Source organism: Octopus bimaculoides, chromosome 12, assembly GCF_046866305.1.
Source record: "Octopus bimaculoides isolate indiv1 chromosome 12, ASM4686630v1, whole genome shotgun sequence".
Taxonomy (NCBI): domain Eukaryota; kingdom Metazoa; phylum Mollusca; class Cephalopoda; order Octopoda; family Octopodidae; genus Octopus; species Octopus bimaculoides.
Genome location: NC_142939.1, coordinates 50,061,247 through 50,088,579, shown reverse-complemented (window position 1 = coordinate 50,088,579; position 27,333 = coordinate 50,061,247). Strand labels below are relative to the sequence as shown.

At 36.8% G+C, this 27,333-nt stretch overlaps 1 protein-coding gene across 1 annotated transcript; it reads left to right on the top strand.

Moving 5' to 3' along the window:
- Positions 1-3: 3 nt before the first annotated feature.
- LOC106871224 (alpha-galactosidase MYORG) lies at positions 4-23,225 on the top strand. Its single transcript, XM_014917575.3, has 3 exons — positions 4-152; positions 13,701-14,097; positions 18,784-23,225. Exons 1-3 carry the CDS (start codon positions 124-126, stop codon positions 20,716-20,718), a joined length of 2,361 nt encoding a protein of 786 aa, XP_014773061.1. The 5' UTR covers positions 4-123; the 3' UTR covers positions 20,719-23,225.
- The last annotated feature ends 4,108 nt before the right edge of the window (positions 23,226-27,333 follow it).

The following is a 27,333-nucleotide window of genomic DNA, read 5'->3' as shown; positions in this document are numbered from 1 at the left end:
GTAGTAGGAGAAAAAAGTTGTAGTAGTAGGGAGAGTGAAGAACAGTTAGTTTGTATGTGTGTGTGACGTCAGAGCGAGTACCTTGTCACATTTTGTCCCAATGTATATTTTTTCATTAGAGATATGACAGAGCCGAGAAAGAACAGTAGTGAGTAAGTTGTTGATTCACATCACCTTTCATTGCATTCTTCTTGTTATTGTTGTTTGAGCCGTGTCTAGCCCCAGGATCAGCCCTAACAGAGCAGACTTATGATCAAAAACGTCCCAGCTTTGACTATCCTGTCATAGTTTATGAAGTACTACATTACTATTTTCATTTTTAAGACAAGTGTATGAGTTAATGAGGAGGATTGAGGCCTCTTTCGTTGCAGTAACAGTTTGTTGTTTCTACATTGACCCAGGAGTTATGATGAAAAGCTTTCTAATCGTGACCATCCTATCACTGTGTATCAGGGACTATCTTTGTTGTATGCATCCATACTTCAAGACGGGTAGGGTGTGATTTGAGGGAGATTTAGTCTGCTATTTCTAAGAGATCGATCATTCCACGTAGAGGTTCCGTTTGTTGATAGTATTTAATTGAAACTGTTGACAAATCTTACTTGCCTAGTCTTCAAATAGTGAGGAAACATAATACGAGTTTAAAAAAAAAAATCAAGATAAAACAAAGAAAACTTAAACTGAAACTTGTTGTTCAGCCCCAGGTCAGTCCTGATCGGGCAAACCTATCATCAAAGTCATTCCAATGGTGACCATACCATCGTTTTTTAAAGTGTCATTTGAGAAAAATAAAATTTGGCTGCTATTTCTTGAAATTCGAGTCGACCACATATTCTCGTGATGGCTCATTGTTTTAATTCGTTTGGTAAAGCGTCCCTGGGGGGAAAACCAAGAGAGAGACACAGACAGACAGGCGGATTAACAGATGTAATCGGCTAGGAATGTGTATACACAAGTTCATCCAAACACCCGGTCTTCGTAATTGGTCACATTAGTAAATAGCAAACTAGACGGTGTCTAACCGGTCGCACGACACGCTAGAAATAGTAGCCAAATATCTCTCAAATCACACTATCGTTTAAAATGAATACATTAGATAATGTAAGTTTTGATATACATAAAGTCAGGATGGTCACGATTGTATTGCCTTCGATCATATGAACTAACTTGTAGGCTAAGCAACAACAACAAAAATGAATATGAATGTTGTGTAAAGAGTATAGCCGATTAAATCAACTTCAATAACTTTCCTCGATAACACGGCCTTGAGACAATAATTGAAATTACTATTATCATAATAATTTTATTTTCAAAAAAAGATAATTTCATTTGTACACTACGTGTCCGTTCTGTTGAATGTTAACTTTATTTAAGTTAATTTCTTTATCGTTTTGCATTAATGTACTTTCATTTCAGTTACTTTACGGATCTTTTTTATAGTTCTCATACAGAGAAATTTTTTAACAATACCCTACACAGATCAGATCGGTCCCTGATCGAGAACACCTTTGATAAAAAAAAAAGGTTCTAATCGTGATATTTCCATCGTTTTTACATATAGAAGATAAGATATCCGAAGTATTTCTTGTATAAGTAGTTGGTTGTGATATACAAATGAAAGAGAATATCCCTCTATACATTGTGCAGAGTATATATGTGTATATACAAATACATACATACATATATATATATATATATATATACATGCTGATTCAGTCGTTCATTTTCTCGCTAATTTACATGATTTACATGTGTAATTATGTAATTATTCAGGTGTACAGAATCGTAATGTACGATGACTGAAACATGTATATCTGAAGAAACTACGGCTTTTGGGCGCAACGCCATATATATATATATCATTATCGTCATTGTCGTTTTAGCGGCCCCTTTCTGTGTTGGCCTGGGTTGGACGAGACTATTTGAAGGGGTGTTTTTTGGGTTTTGTGACCGGATGCCCTTCCTGGCGCCAACGTCATGCATATTTTAAAGCAAAAACATACATGGCATTATATATATATACATATGTATATATATTATCCGAAATGTATACTTTTAAATATCTATATCACGGCTGATCTTACCAATTGGTTTCACGCAAAGAATACAATGGAGTGTTAAGTAACAATCCGATTATATAACTTTACGTTCATCAGATATAGCCAATATGGAAGGGAATATGTCGACTATTCTCCATATCGGAAAACTCTGATGAATGAAAAGTTATATAATTTGATCATTACTTAACACTTCATTCTATTCTTTATGCGAAACCGATAGGTAAGATCGGCCTTGCTGGATATCTAATACTATACATTTCAGATAATATACCCACTCTACTGACAGATATACGAGTGCATCTTTTCTCTGACTTATAGAGTATGAGGGGTTTAGTTCACTGGTGATCTAAACGAATAGGTACGTTGTGTAAGTGCTATAATTGGTCATCTGTTAGGTTCTAAGTTCACAGCTGGGGCTGGAGCCAGAGATCTAGGCTTCCGAGTTAGCAGGTATGTATTAGAGGAAAAAAGACAACAAAAAAGTCCTAGGCTTACAAAGAATAAGTCTTGGAGTCAATTTGTTCGACTAAAGGTGGTACTCCAACATGGCCACAGTCAAATGACTGAAACGAATAAAAGAATATATATATATATATATATATATATATATATATATATATATATATATATATATGCACACGCATATATATCATGTGATCACATGACTGACCAGACTATCAGATGTTGCACATCATTGGTTACAATGCACTTTGCTTTGTTTTAGCTTTTGGATGACACCATCCCACAGGGTAGGCGAGCATGCCAACATTCTCCCTGATCAAAAGGAAGACTGGAGCAATGTGAAATGAAGTGTTTCGCTCAAGAACACAATGCGCTGTCCAGTCTGGGAATTGAACCCATGATCTAGCAATAGTGTGTGAAACAGCATGTCCACTAGGTCACGCACCTTCATCATATGTAGAATATATATAATACAGGTTTTATACTCATAACAGTATACATATACATACACACACACACACACACACACACACACACACACATACATATACACACACATACATATATATATATGCATGTATATATGGCAGCTGCAGCATTTTACGTTAGCTTTCCATGCTGGCATGAGTTAAATGGGACTTCGCTGCTCTCTTCGATATCTCAGCGGGGACCACATCTCCCTTGCGAGTTTCATTTTTGCCTTGCTTCCTATAACTGGACGCCCTTCTTAATGCACCGCCACGTGTAAAGTTGCAAGTCTGGAGAATCCTTACGAATTGGAAACTTTGAATAAGGACAAGGTAAAATTACTACCTGTCTTTATAGCAAGTTGATGCAGGTAGTTTATCCCGTCCCTCTCCGACTTTTAGTTCATCATCATCATCATCGTTTAACGTCCGCTTTCCATGCTAGCATGGGTTGGACGATTTGACTGAGGACTGGTGAAACCGGATGGCAACACCAGGCTCCAATCTAATTTGGCAGAGTTTCTACAGCTGGATGCCCTTCCTAACGCCAACCACTCAGAGAGTGTAGTGGGTGCTTTTACGTGTCACCCGCACGAAGGCCAGTCAGACGGTACTGGCAATGGCCATGCTCGAAATGGTGTATTTTCTGTGCCACCCGCACAAGAGCCAGTCCAGGGGCACTGGCAACGATCTCGCTCGAAAATCCTACGAAGGCCAGTCAGGCGGTACTGGCAACGGCACACACACACATATATGTATACAAACTAACCACTAAACCACACACTTTCATATATGTACATACACATACATATAACTCATTCTTCTTCATCAGTTGAATGCATGGTTAGGTATTTTCTTTGACTTTCGTCCAGCACTACTTATTGCTAATCAACAGAAGGTCCTTCCCTACACGACACATTCTGCCGTTCTTAAAACTCTTCTCCCATCTTTCATAATAACTCCCAGCACTACACTTCCTCTTTCCCTTTCCCTCTCACCACACCACTGCCAGTTATCACTCATTCCCCTACCCCCTCTTCATAATACCAGTTCCCCACCAATGTACTTTTAGCATCACTTTCCTCGGTTATTCACCTTCTCAGTTTGTAAGGGTTTTCCAGACTTGCAACTTTACATGTGAATTGTAAGGTTTTTCTCTACAAAATTGGGTATTGAACAATGGAGCCAATGAATGATTGGATGTTTTCATCCCTACTTTCCTTTAGGAAGGGCATCCAGCCATAGAAACTCTGCTAGATCAGATTGGAGCTTGGTGCAGCCATCTGGTTCGCCAGTCCTCAGTCAAATCGTCCAACCCATGCTAGCATGGAAAGCGGATGTTAAATGATGATGATATATATATATATATATATATATATATATATATATATATATATATTGTAGCTGTGGGCCCTTGAATCCCAAGCTATTGCAATACATGGTCCTCACCTTAGATGAGACAGCTGGGATTTATATAAGGTGCAAAGAGTGGTTGTGTGGTAAGAAGCTTGCTTCCCAACCACATGGTTCTGGGTTCAACCACACCGCATGGCACATTGGGCAAGTGTCTTCTACTATAGCCTCGGGCTGACCAAAGCCTTGTGAGTGGATTTGGTTGACAGAAACTGAAAGAAGCCCGTCATGTGTGTCTGTGTTTCCCCACCACCACCACTGCTTGACAACTGACGTTGGTGTGTTTACATCCCTGTAACTTAGTGGGTCAGCAAAAGAGACTGATAGAATAAGTACTAGGTTTACAAAGAATAATGTCCCCTTTTCCATACTGTCAATGGTTGGGCAGAATTGACCAAGGCAAATTTTCTACAGCCAGATGCTCTTCCGGTCACTGACCTTCACTTGCTTTTCCAAGTGTAATATTTCCTTGTGACAGGACATGTTATGATGGTGATACTCATTTACTACTGTCATACAATGTCAAGACTCGGAGACACTTGCACACACACATACATTCATATGCAGTTTGCTGTGCTTGAGAAAACACATCGAACTTAGTAAAATTGTGGTTATCCTTGCATACATGTGTGTCCTCTCCATCCCTCTGCAGCTAAGCAATCCTAATCTTATTTTGTTACTGCCAATAAAGGGCTACACACAGAGGAGACAAACAAGGACAGACAAACAGATTAAGTCGATTATATCGACCCCAGTGCGCAGCTGGTACTTATTTAATCGACCCCGAAAGGGTGCAAGGCAAAGTCGAGCTTGGCGGAATTTGAAACCAGAATGTAATGGCAAACGAAATACCGCAAAGCATTTCGTCCGGCGTGCTAACGTTTCTTCCAGCTCGCCGCCTTAGCAATCCTAATCTTGTGGCCTCATGAGTGCTGGTGCCGTCTATGAGCACCTGTGCCAGTGCTACATAAAAGCATCCAGCACACTCTGTTAAGTGGTTAGAGTTAGGAAGGGCATCCAGCTGCGGAAACCAATGCCAAAATACACATGAACCCTGGACAGCTCTTCAGCTGGCCTGCCTCCTGTCAGACCGTACAACTCATGCCAGTATGGACAACAAATGTTAAATGATGATAACAATCATGATGATGTATTTCATCATCATCATCATCATCATCATCATTAAACATCTACTTTCCAAGCTGGAATGGGTAGGACTTTTTGGTAGGAAACCAGTGAACTACAGAGCTGCATTGAGCTTCAATGTCATCTTTGGCATGGTTCAGCACCCTGGATGTCCTTCCTAATGCCAACAACTTTGCAACATATATTTGGTGGGTTTTTTTTTGTTTTTGTTTTTTAGGTACCACCACTTGTGATGTTGTCATGTAACTTGAAAGACAGGAAAGAACAGAGAAAAAGGAAAAAGAAAAAGTGCCCATTACTAAGAGGAAGTATTTGGGAGGAGAAAGTAGAGATGGGTGGCTGTGTACCAAGTATTGAAAAGTTAGGGTAGATAGAGGGACAAGCAGAAGTGTTTAGCTGTAGAAGAGATGCACAGCTGAAGAAGATAAGTGGAAGGCAGTGAAGGTAGTAGTACTAGAGTAGACTCACAAGGAACAAAGTGGACACAGATGGGATGGTGAATCATGGGAGAGAGGATGAGAGAGTAGAGGCTTTCATGTGAGCATGTGCGGGCAGTAAAGAGGTGGAGGCAGAGGTGGATTTAATGAGCGCTGAACAAGGGTGTGGGTGCAGATGATGGGAAATACTAGTATGCAGAGAGAATAAAGTGGGAGGTAGGAGTGGTTTAGGACGGTATGGGATGATGTGCAATGTGTAGCAGGTGTGGAGAAGGAGTTATAGGGACATATAAGGGGCTGGAGTAGGTGGGTCATGGTGGCAGATGGGGAAGGGTGTTGGGACTGAGAGCAGATAAGAGAGGTGTTTAGAGTGGAGTATAGCAGAGGCAGAAGAGAGAGAGATAGAACAGTGACTGAAGGCACAGAAAGACGATTATTGGTTGAAATCGTGTGGACAGAGATTATGAAGAATGGAAATAGTTCCAAGGGGTGGGAGAGACTGTCTGAGACTGGGATGTTATTTGTGTGTGTGTGTGTGTGTATTCTTTTACTTGTTTCAGTCATTTGACTGCAGCCATGCTGGAGCACCACCTTTAGTTGAGCAAATCGATCCCAGGACTTATTCTTTGGAAGCCTAGTACTTGTTCTAGCGGTCTCTTTTTGCCGAACCACTAATTCACGGGGACGCAAGCACACCAGCATCGGTTGCCAAGCGATGGTGGGGGGGACAAACACAGACACAAACACACATACATATATATATATATATATATATATATATACATATATGCGACGGGCTTCTTTCAGTTTCCGTCTACCAAATCCACTCACAAGGCTTTGGTCGGCCCGAGGCTATAGTAGAAGACACTTGCCCACACATACACCCACACATATGCAAACGGACACACTACAGGCTTCTTTCAGTTTCCATCTACCAAATCCACTTACAAAGCTTTGGCTGGCTTAGAGTTATAGTTGAAGATAAGTGTCCAAGGTGCCACACTGTGGAGCTGATCCCAAACCATATGGTTGGGAAGCAAATTTCTCATCCACACAGCCACACCTGCACCTGTCAAATCTACTGCTGTTGCTTCCCTTCTCATCTCTCTATCACTCATCCCATACCACTGTATGAGACCCACCCACATTTTATCCCCTACCACCATCCTGTTCACTATTTCTCTTTCCCTTCTTGATGTTTGTCTAAGAAACTGAAATGGACTGTATATATATCCAATACAATCTCCGTTCACCATATCTTTACTGTTAGTCATTACTTTATCTCCCTATCCTGTTTCTGCCATCAATACTCTTGCTCAGTACATTCACATCCTGGTCCCATCATCTTCTCTGTTCTTCAGTCTTCTCTCTCTCTCTCTCTCTCTCTCTCTCTCTCTCTCTCTCTCTCTCTTGGCCACGTTGCCTTGAGTGTATGTACATGTCCCTGAGTACTTAGTGCCTTCAGCTCTTGAGGTACAAGAGACCCCTTCTTGTAATGCACCCAGATCCTCCCTGAAGTACCCAGAGATGTTACATGGTCAGTCAGACTGACCATGTAACATCTCTGCTCGTAAGTTACCTCATCATTTCGTTTTTGTCTTGCTATTATATGTTTTATTATGAACTCCCTGAAGAGAAATATATGAGGAACCCCAACAGCTCTTTCTTCTTTGTGAAAGAGCTCTCATTTATTTTGAAACATGTGTAGGAATTAAAGGAACTTTTATTGACATGCGTTTTGCTCCATTTATTATTATTATCCATATCTTCTCAAAATGTATCACTTTAACTTGGTATCTCTACCTATAAAACGGCTGTGATATCTTGTTTTTTAGTGTAATTTTGCTACCTCTGATAACTATTAACGTATTTAAATTATCAAAAGTTTTAATAACTGAGATAATATTAATATATACATAAACTAATATATATATATCTCGAAAGATCACCATATACTGATAGATAGATGGATAGACAGATTGATTGATTTAATGGCTCATTTGTTTAATTATTTTTAATGATTTAATCAGTATTCTTTAATCAACCAATGTGTTCCATACCAACACACATTTGTTCTAAGTCTTATAAAACGTTTTAATCACATTTTCTTTCTCGTTCTTTTCTGTGTGATCTTCATTTGGAAATAATTACTTAACATTCGTCTTGTCTCTGTTTAAGCTGACTTTAAAACAACTATTTTTTTTGTTTGGTGGTTGTTTAAAAAAAAGAAAGAGAGAAAGGGAGAAAGAGAGAGAAGAAGAAAATCATGTTTTCTTTTGTTCTTTAATTTTGATTCAATTTAATCCATTATTCTGCTGTGTTGCTTTCTTACTTTGTTCCTTTCTCTTTTCCACAAATTCTACAAGTCAAGACAGAACCATTAAGTTAGCTTTATTTCGTATTATGCTTTCTGTTTTGTTTTGGTTTCAGTGATGTCACGTGTCTTTGTTGTTAGGGTGTTGAGATCGCGATTGTAAAGTCTCGGGGTTCGATTTTTGGCCCCGGTAATGGCTTGTGTCCTTATATATGTCACGGCGATCGCCTATGTCACTTTATTTCATGTTCAGTTTACTCAGTTAAAGATAAGTACCAAAAACAGCTGGAGTTAATCTTGTGAAGACTTGCTTGTTCAGCGAAGGGTCTTGTACTTTCAATCACTTAACCCCTTCGATATCAACCTGCCGGAAATCGCCCTTGGTCCTTTGGTGCAAAATTCTTGTTTTAAAGGGATCTAAATTAACTCTTTCATAAAAATTTCACATTAATTTATGTTCTGAACGCTAGTTTTAATAAATGCACTTATTTCATTAAATTCTTCATTATTTTCCAAATTAATTTAAACAAAGCAGCATATTTCAAGAGAAATATAGTAACGAATGGAAACGTCTCAGAAACCGGAGTAAACTCCGACCTAAATGCAGGTCCGTCGCCAGATTTGTAATAATGCTCAAGTGGAGTTTCGATATAAGTGTATACTGTAAATCTGAAGGCGTACCATTGAATAGTGAGGAGGCATTGCCATCAAGTTCACCCCTTAGTGACGGACATGCCTAAGTGAGCATTTAGGGTTGATGCGAACTTAACAATTTAGATTTGATAACGTCTCTCCACCTGAAACACATAGACTGATGTTGGGACAAATGTAATTTAGAAGATTTCTGTTTGCTTTTATCCTACGCACAGTTTTCAATGCTTTATCATAGCCTGGTGAATTAGAAATGCATAAAACCATATCGTTTTTAAATGTCGAAAGATTTTTTATCAGCATTAGTCGGTAAGTCGATAATAAAATGAAATAGTTATACCGAATGTCGATATTGATCTACCCATATTTAACAGATATTTTGCTGTGAGACCCAAGACATATCCGTGCCTAATGCTTCGATAATGATACCTATACGTACAGCACCTATAACCATTGTTATCTGAACTTGTATGGTGATTCCCCACACACTGCAACACTTCACTGGCTTGTTTATTAATACCAACAATGCAAGAAATTTATAGGCACTCTCAGTATAAATTGTTATGGAGCAAAAATCTCAAAGAAAGAAATTCTTTTGAATCAGGTCGTCTAGTTATGTTTTTTTTACAATTTTCTTAGGTGCTTCTGGCCGCCTGTAACGTCTACTTATTTTTTCCATGCATAAACAATTTTGCAATAAAACTGTCAGTTGAAAAAATTTCTTTTCAGTTTCATTTTTATTATTGAGTTGACAATGGTTGACGTCTAATTCCTTTATTTATTTTCTGAGTAGTTAAGACTACCATATATATATATATATACTACATTCAGAAGTCAAACACCTATAGTAATAAACAATGGACGGAAAAACATGCTAAATGCACAGACGCACAGATGAACAGGTGTGTGTGTGAGAGAGGGGGAGGGGGAGAAAAACACGCTATATATTTACATGGAGCACAAAAATATAGAAAGATATGAAGAAAATATGTAATTTCTTAACTCTACAGCTGTTCCAAGAAGCTCAGAGCTACATAATAATCATGACTTGCAGATGAAATCTGCAATTAAGTGAAAGTATGTAATCAGTAACCAGTCACATGGAGATATTAGAATAAGTCCGTTTTCCCTTGTCAAGAGAAAATTAGCGAAAGCGGTTCAAATAGTAGCGTCAGCAGATATAAACAGTTGAAGGAAAAGAGGAGGTGGAGCAAGAACGGAAAGTGACGTTAGTGCAATCGCCCCTAATACTTGTAGCCTTACCACACGTGATTGCGTTAATGCCCTCTCCCAGTTCCATACTAGTTACGAAAACACCGCTGATCCTACTTCTTGGATAACTGATAACATGAATCAACATAGCAGTGGGAAAACCTGAAATTGTTGGGTGTTCTAACTATGTCTATTAGATGGATTTTGTTTACTCTCTAACATCTTTATATAAATGCCAGGCAATAATAACCCCACGTTCCCACGTTCTAGGGTCTACATTGGCAGCACCATTGATTTCACTTGAAGTCATTCTTAAATAGAGCCTCTAAACTCTCTACTTCCTTAGCTGTATATGTACACCACCTCAAGTCCCAGAGCATTCCCGACACCTTACCCTATCTGTAGTTTGTAGGGCTCCCCCGTATACACTTCAATAACCACTAAATAATCACACACACTATATACTGAACACTTTTTCCATTTTATTTTCACTATTAACTGTCCTCTATCTATAGATTGTTATAGAGCAAAAATTAACAGATATTTTGCTGCGGGATGTGACACGCAAGACATATCCGTGCCTAATGCTTCGATAATGATACGTATCTACGATGGGGCCACGAACTCTGCGGTGAAAATTCAGAGTTACTAGTGGTCGGTGAATTTTTAATAAAAATGCGAAGGTGGTTTATCAATTCAAAAATCGATATCCACGAAATAACCATACTTTCTGATATTTCAATACTAGAAACCTTCCTGGCGATCGTCTTTGTAAACCCCAAAAATATCGTAACCATTGGTCCAGTTGTCTGGCCGTGAAGAGGCAACAGACAAAGACACGGACAGACGGATATAACGCCCATTATAGTAAGATTATGATTATTACGTGACTCTGAGCTTCCTGAAACAGCTGTCGAGTTACGAAATTACATATTTTTCTGTATTTGTTTTGTGCTCCGTGTAAATATGTGTGTATATTAATAAATGTAGACTTGTGTGTGTGAAGCCTAATTGTTTATCTGCATTGCTACCTCTATATCAACGCGTTTGGTATTTCTCTTACGGCCACTCTTGACACCTTGGGTTTTGCCCTGGACGAAGAATTCGCAAGTTCAAATTTATTTGAGCACTACGATGTATTTTCGATATTGAGCATATATAGCTCTCGCCTATTGTGTGTGTGTGTGTGTGTGTGTGTACACATTCACATAAGTAGATAGATAGATATAGCAATCTTAATTCATCTAATTGAGACATTTAATTAGTGAGAATGGGACGAATCAACAGGTAGTATGCGTGTTTATACTTATGAAAGAGGTGAGAAATAAAGTAGACAAGTTATTTATAACTTAATATAACTTGTGTGCGCGTAGATGTATCTATTTGTGTGTGAATATGCATATGTGTGTGTATGAGAAGGAGAGGGTGTAAGGTTTAAGTTATAACTAAGTACAACTTTTCTATATATATATATGTATACATAAATGTAGGTGTATATGTGTACATTTTCCTTTATTTCGTTCGCTGTTTAAGTCTATGTAAGCATAGTAATGTTTAGCGATACGTAATTAAAGTGAGCGTAACTTGAATTATTATGGGCCATCATACGTTCAATTAATCTAGACTATATCCATTTCGAGGAAAGGTAAACATCGTTGAACAATTATACAATTACCTACATACAACATAATACACAACTGTTTCATTTTTAAAAGTCCGTCCTGCTCCACTTCGCAGACATAGACAGCAACATTTTTAAAAGTTCGTTGCGTTCTTACTAATCTCGCTCCACCACCAACATTCTCCCATAGTCACCACTAAAACTTATTTCTAGACATACACAGACAAGACAATGGAGAAAATGTGACGTTCCGACGGCCACACTACATTAAATATTATGGTAAACTGCATGTTTGTATGTGTGTGTGTGTGTGTAATGAGGTGTTCATTATAGCGATGGATCTTTAAGATATCATCTACACGCGGCTACCCCTTTGCATGGGTGGTCTCTGTGAGGACTGACCTGAGGGTAAAACAACTCTACACACCCCATTAACGAGTGTGTTTTTGTGTGTTTGCATGTTAATATATGCATACGTAAATACATACGTGGAACATAGCTATAGCTATATGTATGTGCATGTGTGTAGCTTGCTTACCAACCACATGGTTCCGGGTTCAGTCCCACTGCGCGGCACCTTGGGCAAGTGTCTTCTACTATAGCCTCGGGCCGACCAAAGCTTTGTGAGTGGATTTGGTAGACGGAAACCGAAAGAAGCCCGTCGTATATATGTATATATATATAATCACATTCTTGACAATTTATATATATATATATATACTCTTTACTCTTTTACTTGTTTCAGTCTTTTGACTGTGGCCATGCTGGAGCACCGCCTTTAGTCAAGCAAATCGACCCAGGACTTATTCTTTGGAAGCCTAGTACTTATTCTATCGGTCTCTTTTGCCGAACCGCTATGTTACGGGGACGTAAACACACCAGCATCGGTTGTCAAGCGATATTGGGGAGACAAACACAGACACACAAGCATATACACACACATACATATATTAATAATACAGTAGGCAGGAGAATAAATTAGAGAAATGACATGAGTAGGTAGGTTGTATGAGTTGAGAGAAAGACAAAATGCATAAAGAGAACAAGAAATGTATGGTGATATGGGCTTGCCTTTTTGGACATGTTGCTTTTGGAATACGCTCTGGTTCCTCATCCTTTTCCCTAAGATCTTTATTTCTCTTTTACACATCACACCTTCTGCCTGAATCTTGATCTTCTCAATCCACCCCACCATCCTTTTCATTCTCTGACTTGCTTTCACTAATCCCTTCCTCCTATTATTCCTTTCTCTAATACTATATCTCTTAGTCTCTCCACTACTACCCTTCCCCCATCATACTTTAATCTCTCACCTTTTCTCCTGTTCTCCCTCTCAGTCATGAGAATTCTTTAGTCTTGAGAAGAGTTACCAAGCAACCTTACAAGTGCCCAATACCATGATAAATACATCCAGTGCTATCTGTAAAGCACTTGGTAAACCAATCCAACAACTTTAACCCATTACCTACCAGTGACCTCATATGAGATCACTTAAAAATTACAAATTTCGTAATTATCTGTCAATATTTACACATATCTAACCTTTTTGCTATATCTACTAGGTATATTTCTCTGATATTCAAATGAGATTTGCTAATTTTTCACCCAATATCTCGCTTATTTCTATTTAAAATGTTATTTTGAAATGTTATTTTGATCATTCCAGTGTGTTTCTAAGGCTGTTTTATGCTAGAAATCAAAGTTTCATTAAAAAATTCCAGTTAATAGAATAATGGGAGGTAATGGGTTAAGAAGACGTTTTAATTTTCCCCACTACAAAATTAGACAGTCTTTTCAATCTTACATTCACCAGCCCTTCCCAGAACAATATTTCAAACTGTTTCTCATATTTAACTAAGATAAATATAAAGTTTTTATATTTAAAACTGATGTTTTGAAATTTTGCCTCATTTGCAGTACTGTCGAAGATGTTTGCTTGCTCGACTCTACAGAATTCAACCAAGAAGACTCTGCTCTCCTACAAGATGACAAGGTGTTTGAGGACACGGGCAGTGAATTACCACTGCTTCTCCCGTCTGAAACAACAAATGCAGAAGATGAGCAAAACACTACCACAGATACATACGTGAAATTTAGCTTAGCAGAAGATGCTGAGCAAGAAGATGGAATTGGAGGAGAAGGAGGAGGAGGAGGAGGCCAAGGAGAAAATGACTTGACAGCGAATTGCAACTTTGCTCCCACCACAAGATGCAATTCACAGTATGCCACAGTTGACTCGACTGATAGCGTTCGGTTTGCAGAACACACAACAGTAATCACAGTTCCACGCTTGAAATCACGACCAAAGAAAAGTGTAAGTTGTTTCTTAGCTCTCTCTCTCTCTCATTCTCTCTCTCTCTCTCTCTCTCTGTTGCTCTCTCTCTGTACCTCATGTCAGGTTGTTGGTTCATCTGGTATTGAGGAGAGGAGGATGTCTAGTTCCTTTTTTGAAGACATCTACTTCCACCTTATGCAGATTTCTTAATGTTTGTGGCAGGGCATTGAAGAGCTATGGGCTTTTGAACCCTAGACTATTGCAATACTTGGTCCTGAATATAGATGGAGTGGATGGTACCTTTGGTACAATATAATGGCGGCCAGTTGTGGCATTTGTATAACACTCAATGCAGAAATTAGGTATTAGCCCTTCTAAAGATTTCCATATGTAGATTATTACATATCTGTCACACCTTCACTCCTGGCAGTAAAGTTGCAGTTTTCTCAGCCTATCCCTGTAGCTCATCTGCTACAATGTCTCAATCTTTTTAGTGTAGTGGCATTGGATTGTTTCAAGCTCCACTGTTAGTTTGGCACTATATGGTGACCATAACTGGGAGCAGTAGTCCAAGTGACTGAGAACAAAGGTTCTCCACAGGCTCAACATAGTTTCTTGGTCTCTTGTCTTGAAGGACCTCAGTATCCATCTTGCCAGTTGTCTGCACTTTGCTGCCGTCTTGCTTATGTGCATATGAAATGATGTGTCATTGCACATACTGATCCCCCAAGTCTTCACTGCATGTGACTCTGGGATTGTAGTGCTTTCGGGTCCTGTAAATGTAGATTGTACTGTATTCGTGAGTTGACAGTGCAGTGCTTGAAATTTTCCAGCATTAAACCGCATGTTGTTTATTTTGGCCCACTTGCATATTGAATTTAGGTCCTGCTGTAAGCTTGTGACATATATATATATATATATATATATATATATATATATATAGGGAGAATTCACAAAAAAACAAAAAGACGAAGACAGGTGGTGTAGAAAACAATCAGATGTATTAGTATAACGCTCGGGAATTGAAAAAGTCTTTAACGTTTCAAACCTACACTCTTCCACAGAAAGAAACACAGAAAGAAACAAGCAGCAATCTATTATGGCAATATATATATATATATATATATATACACACACACTCATACACAATGGAATTCTTTCTGTTTCGATGTACCACATCCATTCACAAGGCTTTAGTTGGCCTGGGGCTATAACAGAAGACACTTGTCCAAGGTACCACACAGTGGAACTGAACCAAGAACCACTTGCCTGGAAAGCGAACTTCTTAACTGCACAGCCATTCATGCAATCACGATATATTATTATCTATCATCGACGGTCATACTTGTTAAATGAGAGGACAGCCATTGTATTCGTATTTTGATGATCTCTATGTTGTTACAGATATTGTATTATGTCATTGGAGAGGACATTTAATACTCAGTCATAGATTTCGCACCTTTCTCTAAGTAGGTTCTTACACATCCGGGTGTGATTCACTACTATAAACTGTAGCAGTGGTTTTTGTAGAATTCACAAAATCCTGTTTTACTTTCCACATGTGTAAAGAAATATCTTTTTTCAGGAGAAAGAACATTCAGTATGTGTTTGGTGAACAAAGCCTCCCTACTCCACACCTCTAACTCAAAAACACAGAGACTTTTACAGAAGCTTTTCTGACATATGATATTATATATAGGTCAGGTAAGGTGCCAGGTGTTTAGTGGATGGAAATTGGATGTTTGTCATTGTGTGTGTGTAAGGAGTGACGCCTGGTACTTCAAGACAGAGTATGCAGTTTTTTAATATCAAAGTTATGTAATTGATTTAAAGCACGCCTATTATGCAACTAATATAAGTTTTATATTGATGAAATGTGTTTAACAATAACAATACATCTCATAGTTGTAAAATAAGGCATTTTGAAACTACATACACATCAGCAACAAAAAGCTAGCTAGTTTCTATATGTTTTATATGTTCACTGGTTACTCTGATGCAAGAACCAAGAAAAATAGAAGTACCTTCACCCATTGTATCCACTTCTTTGCTTGGCCCCACTCCAATCACTATGCCCAGTTCTTCCTTCTTAGAACATCTCCTCTCTGGAATTCCTTCCCTGCTTGTATTTTTCCTGCAGGTTTTGATTTATAAAGCTTCAAGAGAAAGGAACATTAATGACAGCATTCTCACCTGTTTAACACCTTTGTTACCATATTTCTATCAACATATGCTGCCTTTGTTTTAATTAATTTTTTGAATTATGAAGAATTTAGTAAAATAACTTTCTGATTATTAAGCTGGGAGCTGGAACAAATTACCATAAAATTTTGGTGGTAGATTATAATTTAGACCCCTTAGAACAGTGAGTTAGAATCTGGGGCTGTCTCAGGCAGGTTTGTATTGAAAAGATTAAGGAGATCTCTGAATGCTATAAGAACTGTCCCTTCTTCCAGACCCAGTAAGTAAAAATACAAAGTTCAAGTTGAACTTCATCATCAACATCACCAGTCTGGGTGGCTATATAAAGATGGTCATAAAATAAATGAACAAATGTATTGTGTATGTGTGTATGTATGTGTCCGTTAAACTCTATAAAGTGTTTAACACTGGGAAGGGCTTTTTGTCGTAGAAATCTTATCAAAAATGGAATGTTTGAGTGACACTTAGTTCCCAACCTGTTTGGGAGGACAGTAACTTTTGAATAAGAACTGTCTTGAAACATGGTGATTCATCTAATCGATGTTGATGTGGAAAGCAAACTTAAAAACAACGATGATAAAGGTGGTGGTGGTGGCAGTGGTGATGGCAGTGAAGGTTTTGATGATGAGGAGGATGATGACCAACAGTGGTGGTTGCCATTGTGACATTGGTGTCGGTGATGATGATGATGATGATGATGATGATGATGATGATCGTGGTGACAGTGGTGGTGGTGGTGGTGGTGGTGGTGGTGGTGGTGATGATAAAAGTCTGGTAATATGCAAACAAAAAAAGGCAGAAACTTGTTTATGCTTGTGTGTATGCACATACATTATTATGTATATAACTGTTTGTGTTACGTGCATAGAAATAAATTTTATAAACAGTTACACAGGACTTTACACCAAAAACAACAGGTTCAAGTTTCTCTCAGATAAACAAGCTTATATAATGTGTGTGTGTGTGTGTAGATATATGTTGTCTTCTATATCTGTATTCAACATTACTGTTATAATAAATCTTTTGCTGACCCCCAAGAGTATATAACACTGCATTATATAACACTGTATTATATAACATTATATATATTTAATATTATAATGCATTGCATAACATTCCCCTAACTGTGTTTTGATAATTGCATTAAGCTTCATTTTTTTAACTAAAGTTCAAATGTCAACTCCTTTCAAGAAAGGTTAAAGGTTACACCTTAAAATTCTTTTTTGAATTCCCACTAACATTTAACTGACCTGTTTTTTTATTAGTATTTTCATTATTTTTCATTTATTTTTTGTTAAAGGTTTTATTTATTTATTTATTCATTTTATTTTTTCATGCTTGCTGTCTTCAACTTATTTTTCTCCAACTTTAGGAAAACGCAATTTTCTTTTCACATCTGTTGAGATTATTATCATCATTATTATTCTTATTATTATTATTATTATTATTATTTTGGAATATGTCACTTGTCATTTTTTTCTCATCATCATCATCATCATCTCTTTTCCTTTTCTGTCTTCTGTCTTATTTTACAACATCCGCTTCCAATAGCTCAGTGATGAGGTATAGAGTGTGTGCAGGGCGAGGGGGGGGGGGGGTGTCAACAAAGAGAAATATATGTGGTGGGACAGAGAAAAAAACCAGTGGCTTGAACCCCAAATCTTAAGATCCAAAGGTTTGGTACTACCAAGATGAAAAAAAAAAAACCTAGAAGGCTTGGCAAAACATACAAACCAGTCAACAACAATAAGAACCACAACAACAACAAGAGACACAACAATAAATACTACAACAACATACAGATGCAACTCTCAAATACTGTTTTCTGCAAAGAAAATAATAAGAAATTGACAAAATTTGTGCAATGAAAGGTAAAATATTTATGGTGTATGAAAGCTTTGGTGGAGGTACAATGGTGCAGTGGTTAGGGCAGCAGACTCGTGGTCATAGGATCGCGGTTTCGATTCCCAGACTGGGCATTGTGAGTGTTTATTGAGCGAAAACACCTAAAGCTCCACGAGGCTCCGGCAGGGGATGGTGGCGAACCCTGCTGTACTCTTTCACCACAACTTTCTCTCACTCTTCTTTCCTGTTTCTGTTGTGCCTGTAATTCAAAGGGTCAGCCTTGTCACACTGTGTCACGCTGAATATCCCCGAGAACTACATTAAGGGTACACGTGTCTGTGGAGTGCTCAGCCACTTGCACGTCAATTTCACGAGCAGGCTGTTCCGTTGATTGGATCAACTGGAACCCTCGACGTCGTAAGCTATGGAGTGCCAACAACAAATGCTGAAACAGATTCCAGTTTTGCCAAGGTGTTTCTAAAGGTTTTTCATCACTGACCCAAGTACTCCACTCACAGTTGGTACCACTCTTGCATTCATATTCTACATTCTCTTGATATCTATTCTCAAGTCTGTGCAGTAAGACTTGAAATAATTTAATTGTATTAAATGCTCCACATTCAGACTGTCATTTTCTACCATGGCTAATTATATGTTTATATTTTATCTATTCATTAGACTCCAAGTAAAGAAAACTCCAAACTGCTTAAATACAGTGTGGCCACACTCTTCATATTGATTCTTGCTGGTTTCATATCTGTGAGAGTTCTTCATGCAAGACAAACCAATGCTATTTTGGTTGGCCGACTTATCCATTTCTCTGAAGCTGAACGGAAAGTACAACTGTTGAATAAATTTAAAGGAATAACTCTAACTGGATGGTTAGGAATCAACCTCACATCTAGCTTTCATTTTTGTCAACCAAAGATTAAAGAACAAAGCATTCAAGAATTGTGCTATCAAAGTCAGCGCTCTACCAAGCTACAAATACTACATGAAGAAAAAGGCAGTCTGTATTGCTATTCTATAAATTGGGAAATTTCACAGGTAGAAGAGTTCCTTGATTGTTACCAGATAAAATCTTCTAATTGGTATGGAATGAACATTGGTTCAAGGCAATCATGGCCACTGAAGAATTTTTCTACTGGTCCTATTCCATTTTCAACAGAATCATCAGATATGTTGGGTTCTGTATTAGAACCACTTTGGATTAGTTCTGATGGTGTTGGAATCTTTGTAAATGACTCACATCCTTTTAAAATTAGCTGGAATTCTTCTGATGATGGATTATTTTGTCTTCTGCCAGACCTAAGACAACCATATCCCAACCAACAACTCCACTATTATTTGTGTCAAGGTAGTGATATCAGAGATACTTATGTCAACATGAAAAAGACATTTTTACCTGTGAGCCAAGATGAACTGGCAAAGAACAATAAACTTTTAAAAACAATGATCTGGTCTTTTGAAGAAAATTCCAGGAATATTTCTATACAAAGTGCCATCCTTAATTTCATTAATAGTAAATTCGCTCACACTTATAACGATACTTACATCGAATTGAATAACAATTGGCAACAAAGTCAGGGAGATTTCACTTTTGATCCCAAACAATTCCGAAATATCTCTGAATTCCTTCGTCAAGTTGATTGTCATAATATTGGTATTATATATCCAATAAGTCCTTATTTCCATTTCACATCCAGAGAATTCAATGTTGGAATGACCTCAGGATATTTTATAAGGGATGATTTGAGTGACGTTACAAAGCTTGTCAAATGGCAAAATAAACAGATGGCTATTGTAGATGTTTCCAACCCAAATGCTTCAAAATGGTATTTGGACAAATTGCTTCACCTTTCTACGAAGCCAGAATTCGGAGGATTCCGTAATTTAGCAATTGGACAGAGCTACATTCCAAAGAATATTCGCTTTTATAACACAAGTTACACTATAAAAGACTACGTTGACAAAATGGCGTCATTCTACAGAAACAGTTCAGAAATATTTTATTATGATTCCAAATTAAACAAACATAAACTATTAGTGATCAATGTTAAATCTATGTTTGTATCCAGAGGCAAGTATACCTGTATTAATAATGTCATTGATCAGGCACTAACTGTTAGTATGTTAGGCTATCCGTACATAACTCTTTCCCCTGTAAAATTTCCCAATATTACTCAAGAACTGTACATGCGATATATCACCTTGGCTTCTTTTATGCCAGTTGTCCGTTTATCATACAGCAGGTACTTATATAATCATACAACTTCATTACATTTACGAGACGTTATCACTCTCCATCGAAAATTAGTGTACAAAACTATTGAAGGCCTTTCTTCAGACATCAAAGCAGGCCTTCCAATTATTCGCCCCCTTTGGTGGGTCAACCCTAATGATAAAACAACTCTCAACATCTCAGACCAATTTCTTATTGGCAATGAGTTAATGGTTGCCCCCTACTTATGTGATAGCATCAAAAAGCGTGATATATACATTCCAGCTGGTAGATGGAAAGACCTTCAGTCTGAAGTTGAAATTCAGGGCAAAACTTGGTTGTATAATTATCCGACTGAAAAAAATTTTGTTGCAATATTTCAGCTCCTTTAAAAAAAGAGTTTGGCAGGAAGAGTAAAAAAAAAATGAATAAATACAATATGATATTTAGTTTCATTTCCTCTGATTTCAAATTTCATTAAATTTCTGTTCAAGTCCCTGCCAAAAACAAAAGTAAAAAATGAAATAATAATAATAATAATATGACAATGATAAATACCAGTAATACACTGGACTTGGATCGTCCATCCCTTCCCTATCTTAAAAAAGTTGAAATATATGACAATAATGACTATTACTATTGCTGTTGTCACTACTACTACTACTACTACCACCACCACCACTACCACTACCATTACTACCACCACCACCAAAACCACTACTACTACTACAACAAGGAACCATTTCCATTCCTCAGTGGCAGCTAGATAACTATCAATGCAATGAAATTCTTTCACAGAATATTCTGGAATGAAATCCAAAAAACATGCAAACTACAAGAAAAGATATTAGTTGGTACAGCCAAAAAAAAAAAGAGATATATTTTTTTAAATTATGAATGAGGGTATATTATGTCATCCTTAAAGCAAGCAGACTTATTATGATCAGGGGCCCCTCACCTGTGACCATCGTATCTTGTATATCTAAAACTTCTTAGCTAGTGTGTTCTTATTTGTTTTAAGATGCTATGGTATGAGTTGAAAAGAAGTTTGACTGCTGTTTCTAGCAAACTGAGCAACCACCTAGAGCAGTGGTTCTCAACCAGGATCCATATAAAATAGTGGGGGTTCACACAAAATAGTAAATTGGGGACCCAAAGCAGTATATTAACCCTTTGACATTTAAACTGGCTACGTCCAGCCCAAATATATCACCTGTTTTATGCTCAAATTGGCCAGATTTGGCCTTGTACAATATCTTACAATATCATACAAAAAATATACAATCACATCATCAGAATTTCAAAGCTATGACATAATGTCTGATTAATTCAAAACAATGTAAATAAATAAGCTTCACATTTGACAGAACAATCCAAATACTTAAGAATTAAAGGTCCATAAAAAACGTTCGTTTTGGATGTGTATATTCCAAGAAACAGCAAGATTTCTAACTCTTTTTGCATAATTCAACCTAGACAATTTAATGTGTGAAAAGCAAGTAGTTCTAAATATCGAATGGCTCTGGGGGTTCACCAGAGTAAAATAGTAATCAAAGGGGTTCATAAGCCAAAAAATAGTTGAAAACTGCTGACCAAGAGGCTTGTTGTTATATTATAATGTGCAGTTGAATTCTCTCACCATTTCAACTGTCTGAAATATTAGATATTTCTTCGCAACTCACACTAACATTTTGTTTTTCAAACCATCACACATTGAACTGTGTAAAACAATAAAGAAAAAAATCTGTTTCTTGCAATAAATACCAATACATACATTTAAGGCAACATTTTTTCAGGGGCCCTTGAAATTCTATTGTGGATCCCCAATTTACTATTTTGCTGCAGGGAGCCCACCAAAATTTTATATGGGCCCTTAGGGGCCATATGGATCCCCCGTTGAGAACCACTGGTGTAGACCTAAATTTATAGTGGCTGAATAAAATGAGAGATTGTCCTATCTCGAATCCCTTGAGCTATACGTCTGTTCAGCTAGAACATTCACTTGGAAGTTAATCAACAACAACAATCTCATCAAAAAAAGATTATTTTTTCCTACATATTCACTCTCATAACAAATTTCTGTGAATTCCAACATTCATTTACAAAAATGGTTTATCACATGTGAAAAGATAATTTATATGATGTCTTTTGAGCAATTTTAATTCAGTTTTAGTGTTTTCTTGTATTTTAATTCTCTTTATGTTTTGGGATTGTTTTTTTGATTTTTTTTCTAAGAGACAGAAAATCAAAAATGTGTTATTTTCTTAGCTGTCATATTTATTTTAGAGCATTATCATGTTTTTTTTTTTAATTTAAAAATATTACCATAATAATTGCTCTTTTCAGTTTAACTAATTATAAAATACAGTAATTCTGACTGAAAAGGAAAACGTTTCCAAATTTTCTACAATATCTACTGGAACTATATGTGTGTGTATATATATATATATATATATATATATATATATATATATATTCACACATATATATATATATATTCACACACACACATGCACTTAATGCCTTACTTATTTTTGAACAGAAAATAGAAGTATTTTTGTTATAGAACCACCAAACATTCCAATCAGGACATATTTCCTGAATTTCAGTTGTACATTTACTAAAAAAAAATTGTGAAACAAAATTTCCATTCTCCTTTGAGTTCAGAACATCATTAAGTGGCACAGTTTTTAGAGTTTCATGGTATTGAATGGATGTTTTGATAATTTCCCCTCTGTATATGAAGTTATCTAAACTAGTAAATAACATTCCCTGGAAATTGAGGTCATGTAAAATAAAGTGCCTTGCCAAAAAAAACTCAATGAAACACTTGCTGTAGATTTGAACTCATTACCTACAAGCTGGTTGTCCAATACCAAATAAATTCCTGTAACTTTTATGTTTTTTTTAAATTTCTCTTGATCAAAAGACCAATATGTAAATTGATTTTTCTCTATGATTATAATCAATATATAATTTCTCATTACAGCTATGTATCCTGATTTATTTATGTTTTACACACACTCACACATACATAGATGTGTGTATATATATATATATATACATACATACATCCATGAACCCGGAACCATGTGGTTGGTAAGCAAGCTACTTACCACACAGCCATATTCTTTTACTTGTTTCAATCATTTGGTTGTGGTCACATGGGAGTACCACCTTAAAGAGTATTTTAGTTGAAGAAGCTGATCCCAGGTCTTATTCTTTGTAAGCCTAGTGCTTATTCTATCAGTCTCCTTTGCCGAACTGCTGAGAAATGGGGACATAAACACACCAACATCGTTTGTCAAGCAATGGTGGTGGGGACAAACACAGATACACACACATAAATATATACATATACAACAGGCATCTCTCAACTTCCGTCTACCAAATCCACTCACAAGGCTATAGTAGAAGACACTTGTCCAAGGTGCTACGCAGTGGTACTGAACCTGGAACCATGTGGTTGGAAAGCAAGCTTCTTACCACACAGTCATACCTGTGCCTGCAAATTTTGAAGTTATGACCTCTAGAGAAAAAAAAAAAAATCAGCGTGTGTGGGATAAACAAAACATTCCTTTTATGAAGTTGGATTTTTTTCGACAGCTATAACAGCTATAATGTGACCAAGGTCAGACTGGTGAGGTCAAATTGCGTACAACTTGTAAAAATTATTTACTATTATTACTGTGTAATACATTGTTCTGTACAATAAATTTTACTCTGTTGGAGTGTCAAATTAAACAGGTGGATAGAAATGCCAATGAGTTATTTGGGATGTTATAAATGTGTCAAGATATTTTTTTTATGTCAAATTAGGTTTCCTTATAGTATCCTTTGATTCGTAAAAAGTAATGAAAATAAAATTATTGTAAAGTTTAAGGCAAGCAAGATGGCAGAAATGTTAGCATGCTAGGTGAAATCCTTAGTGGTATTTCGTCTCGTCTTCACGTTCTGAGTTCAAATTCTGCCACGGTTGACTTTACCTTTCGTCCGTTCAGGGTCGATAAATTAAGTACCAGTAGCATACTGAAGTCAATCTAATCGATTGCCCCCCCCCCTCCAAATTTCGGGCCTTGTGCCTCGAGTAGAAAAGAATATTGTAAAGTTGTCAGCAAAGTTTAAAAGCATTCATATTACTTGCAGTGGTAGATTGTTGAATTAGTAAAGCACTACACAACACTCCTTGCAGTGGTTAGTTGTGTTCCTTTTACACTCTATGTTCAAATGTCACCAAAGTCATATTTACTTTTCATCCTCTAGGATGTCATCATCATCATTTAGCATCTGCTTTCCATGCTGGCATGGGTTTAGACGGTTTGACTGAAACTGGCATGCTGGAGGGCTGCACCATGTTTCAACCTAATTTGACATGGTTTCTATGGATGGATGTCCTTCGTAACACTAACCACTCCAAGAGTGTAACGGGTGCTTTTTATGTGTCAGTTACATGACACTAGCATCAGCCACAACTACAATTTCGCTTGACAGGTCTTCTCAAGCGCAACATATCACCAAAGGTCTCAGTCACTTATCTTTACCTCCGTGAGGCCCAACATTTGAAGGGTGCTTTTTATGTACCACTAGCACAGGTGCCACAACTATGATTTCACTTGGTTTCATGGGTCTTCTCAAGCATGGCATATTGCCAAAGGTCTCAGTCACTTGTCATTGCCTTCATGAGGCCCGATATTTGAAGATCATGCTTCACCACCTCGTCCCATGTCTTCTTGGGTCTATCTATTTGTTCAGTCATTAGACTGCATGTATTCTGAGACACTGCCTCAAAGAATTTTAGTCAAACTTATGAACCCCAGAATTTACTGGGTTTTTTTTTTTTTTTGGAAAGCCTGGCACTTATTCTATAGGGATCTTTTGCTGAACTAAGTTACAGGTACTTATACACACCAACACTGGTTGTCAAGCAGAGGTGAGGGACAAATACATACACAAAGACGTACAAACAGATATATATATATATATATATATATATATAAAACAGGCTTTTTTCAGTTTCTGTCAACAAAATCCACTCACATAGCTTTGGCCAGCCCAAGGCTATAGTAGAAGACACCCACTCAAGGTGCCATGCAGTGGGACTGAACCTGGAACCATGTGGTTGGGAAGCGAATTTCTTACTGCACACATATAAAAATATAAATTCACATGCACACACACACACGTCTATAACCAGAGTATATTCTATGGAACCGCAGAAGGATGAAAAGCAAAGTTATAATCCACAAGATTTGTACTTAAGGTGAATACTTCTAAACATTTCATCTTGTGTGCTACCAATTGTGATCCACCATCTAAAGCAGTGGTTCTCAACCAGAGTCCATGTAAGATTTTGTTGTTAAAATTTGTGAAATAATTTGGTTATACGCCTACAATACACAAAATATTTTCATTTTTTTCAAATACAATTTCTAACGAGATTTAATTATAAAAATACAGTAGGATTGTTTTTTATATACATCAAGTGGCTATGGAGGTCCAGTAGAGTAAAATAGAAATCAAAGAGATTCATGGGTAAAAATGGTTGAGAACCATTGATCAAAAGTAACCTTAACAGAAACCATTTATATTGTGACTTGTGCCACAGACATATGGGGAGGGTATAGGGCATTGGTTATGGCCCAATGTTCCACTGGAACTTGGCTGTTCATCCTTCTGAAATAGATCACTTTAAGTTGATCTCAGTGGTGTGTGGAAGCAGAATATAGCAGCAGGATTGAACCAAATACTGAAGACCATTCAATTCTACAACTGTACTGCTTCAAACAAGAATATTTACCATTTTCAAATGAAATCAAAGAACAGATTATAACTGATGAATTTTATTTTTACTTCCAATACGATAGAAAGAGGTTTTCTACCAAAAATTGTGAGACAAAGATGTTTTTATCCACCCACCACCATTGAAAAGATGGTAGAAATGATGTTACATTACCAAAGCTAATAGAAATAGTTTGTTGCTTTTCATACCAAAGACAGTAGAAATACATGATTTTACTATGAAAAATGGTTATCAATAAATGATTTTCTATCAATAGATGAGCTTCTAATGGGATTTCTTCTTCATATTTACCAAACGTGGTAGAAATAACTTGGTTATTTTTCTATCAAAGACAGCAGATTTTGATGTTTTTTTTATTTTTAACCAAGCATAGCAGAAATAACCGTTCACGTTTTTTGTTTTTTACAAAAGATTTTAGAAATAAATGGTTTTATACAAAAGATGATGGATTTTTCTGCTAAAGATGGCAGATCTAAAACATAGTTTTTAAATTTTAAATCAATTTAATTCTAATTTTCCAATTTCTTTTTCCACTTTACAAACCAGTGTTTCCCCAAAACAATATTTTTTTTCAGATGGTAACCCTGACATATATTCTCTTTGGAAATATTTATCCAAATTTTTGTTGTTTTTATTATTTTTTGTAATTCATATTTAGTAATTAAATCATTTATAATCTTTATACATAAGTACTCGTCACAAAAGTTATAATTTGATCAATAATCAATCAGATAATGAAGTCAAAATAAAATATGTGACATTCTAAAACATCCCAACATTTATGTAATTAATGACTTACAGAATATATGCCAAGAATTTATAATTTTTCATATTGAATCAGACAGATGGTACAGAATTTGACACAATGAATTTTATTTTTTTTTACTTTGGCAACAGGGCCAATTGTTGCAAGGGACGGGTACACAGTTGATTGAACCCACACCCCCAGTACATATGACTGGTACTTATTTTATCAACCTCCCCAGGAGGGCTGAAAGGCAAAGTTGGTTCTGGCGGGATTTAAAATCAGAATGTAGAAGGGATGAAACTAAAAACCACATCTGTCAACTTACTGAGCTCTTTGACAAATAAAATACTCCTTTTTTTTTTTTTTTTGAAAACAAAAAAAGATAATGTTAAATTTTGAAGAAATGCAACTTCGAATGAGTGCTGCCTTTTTGATAATTAATTATTATTACTATTATTT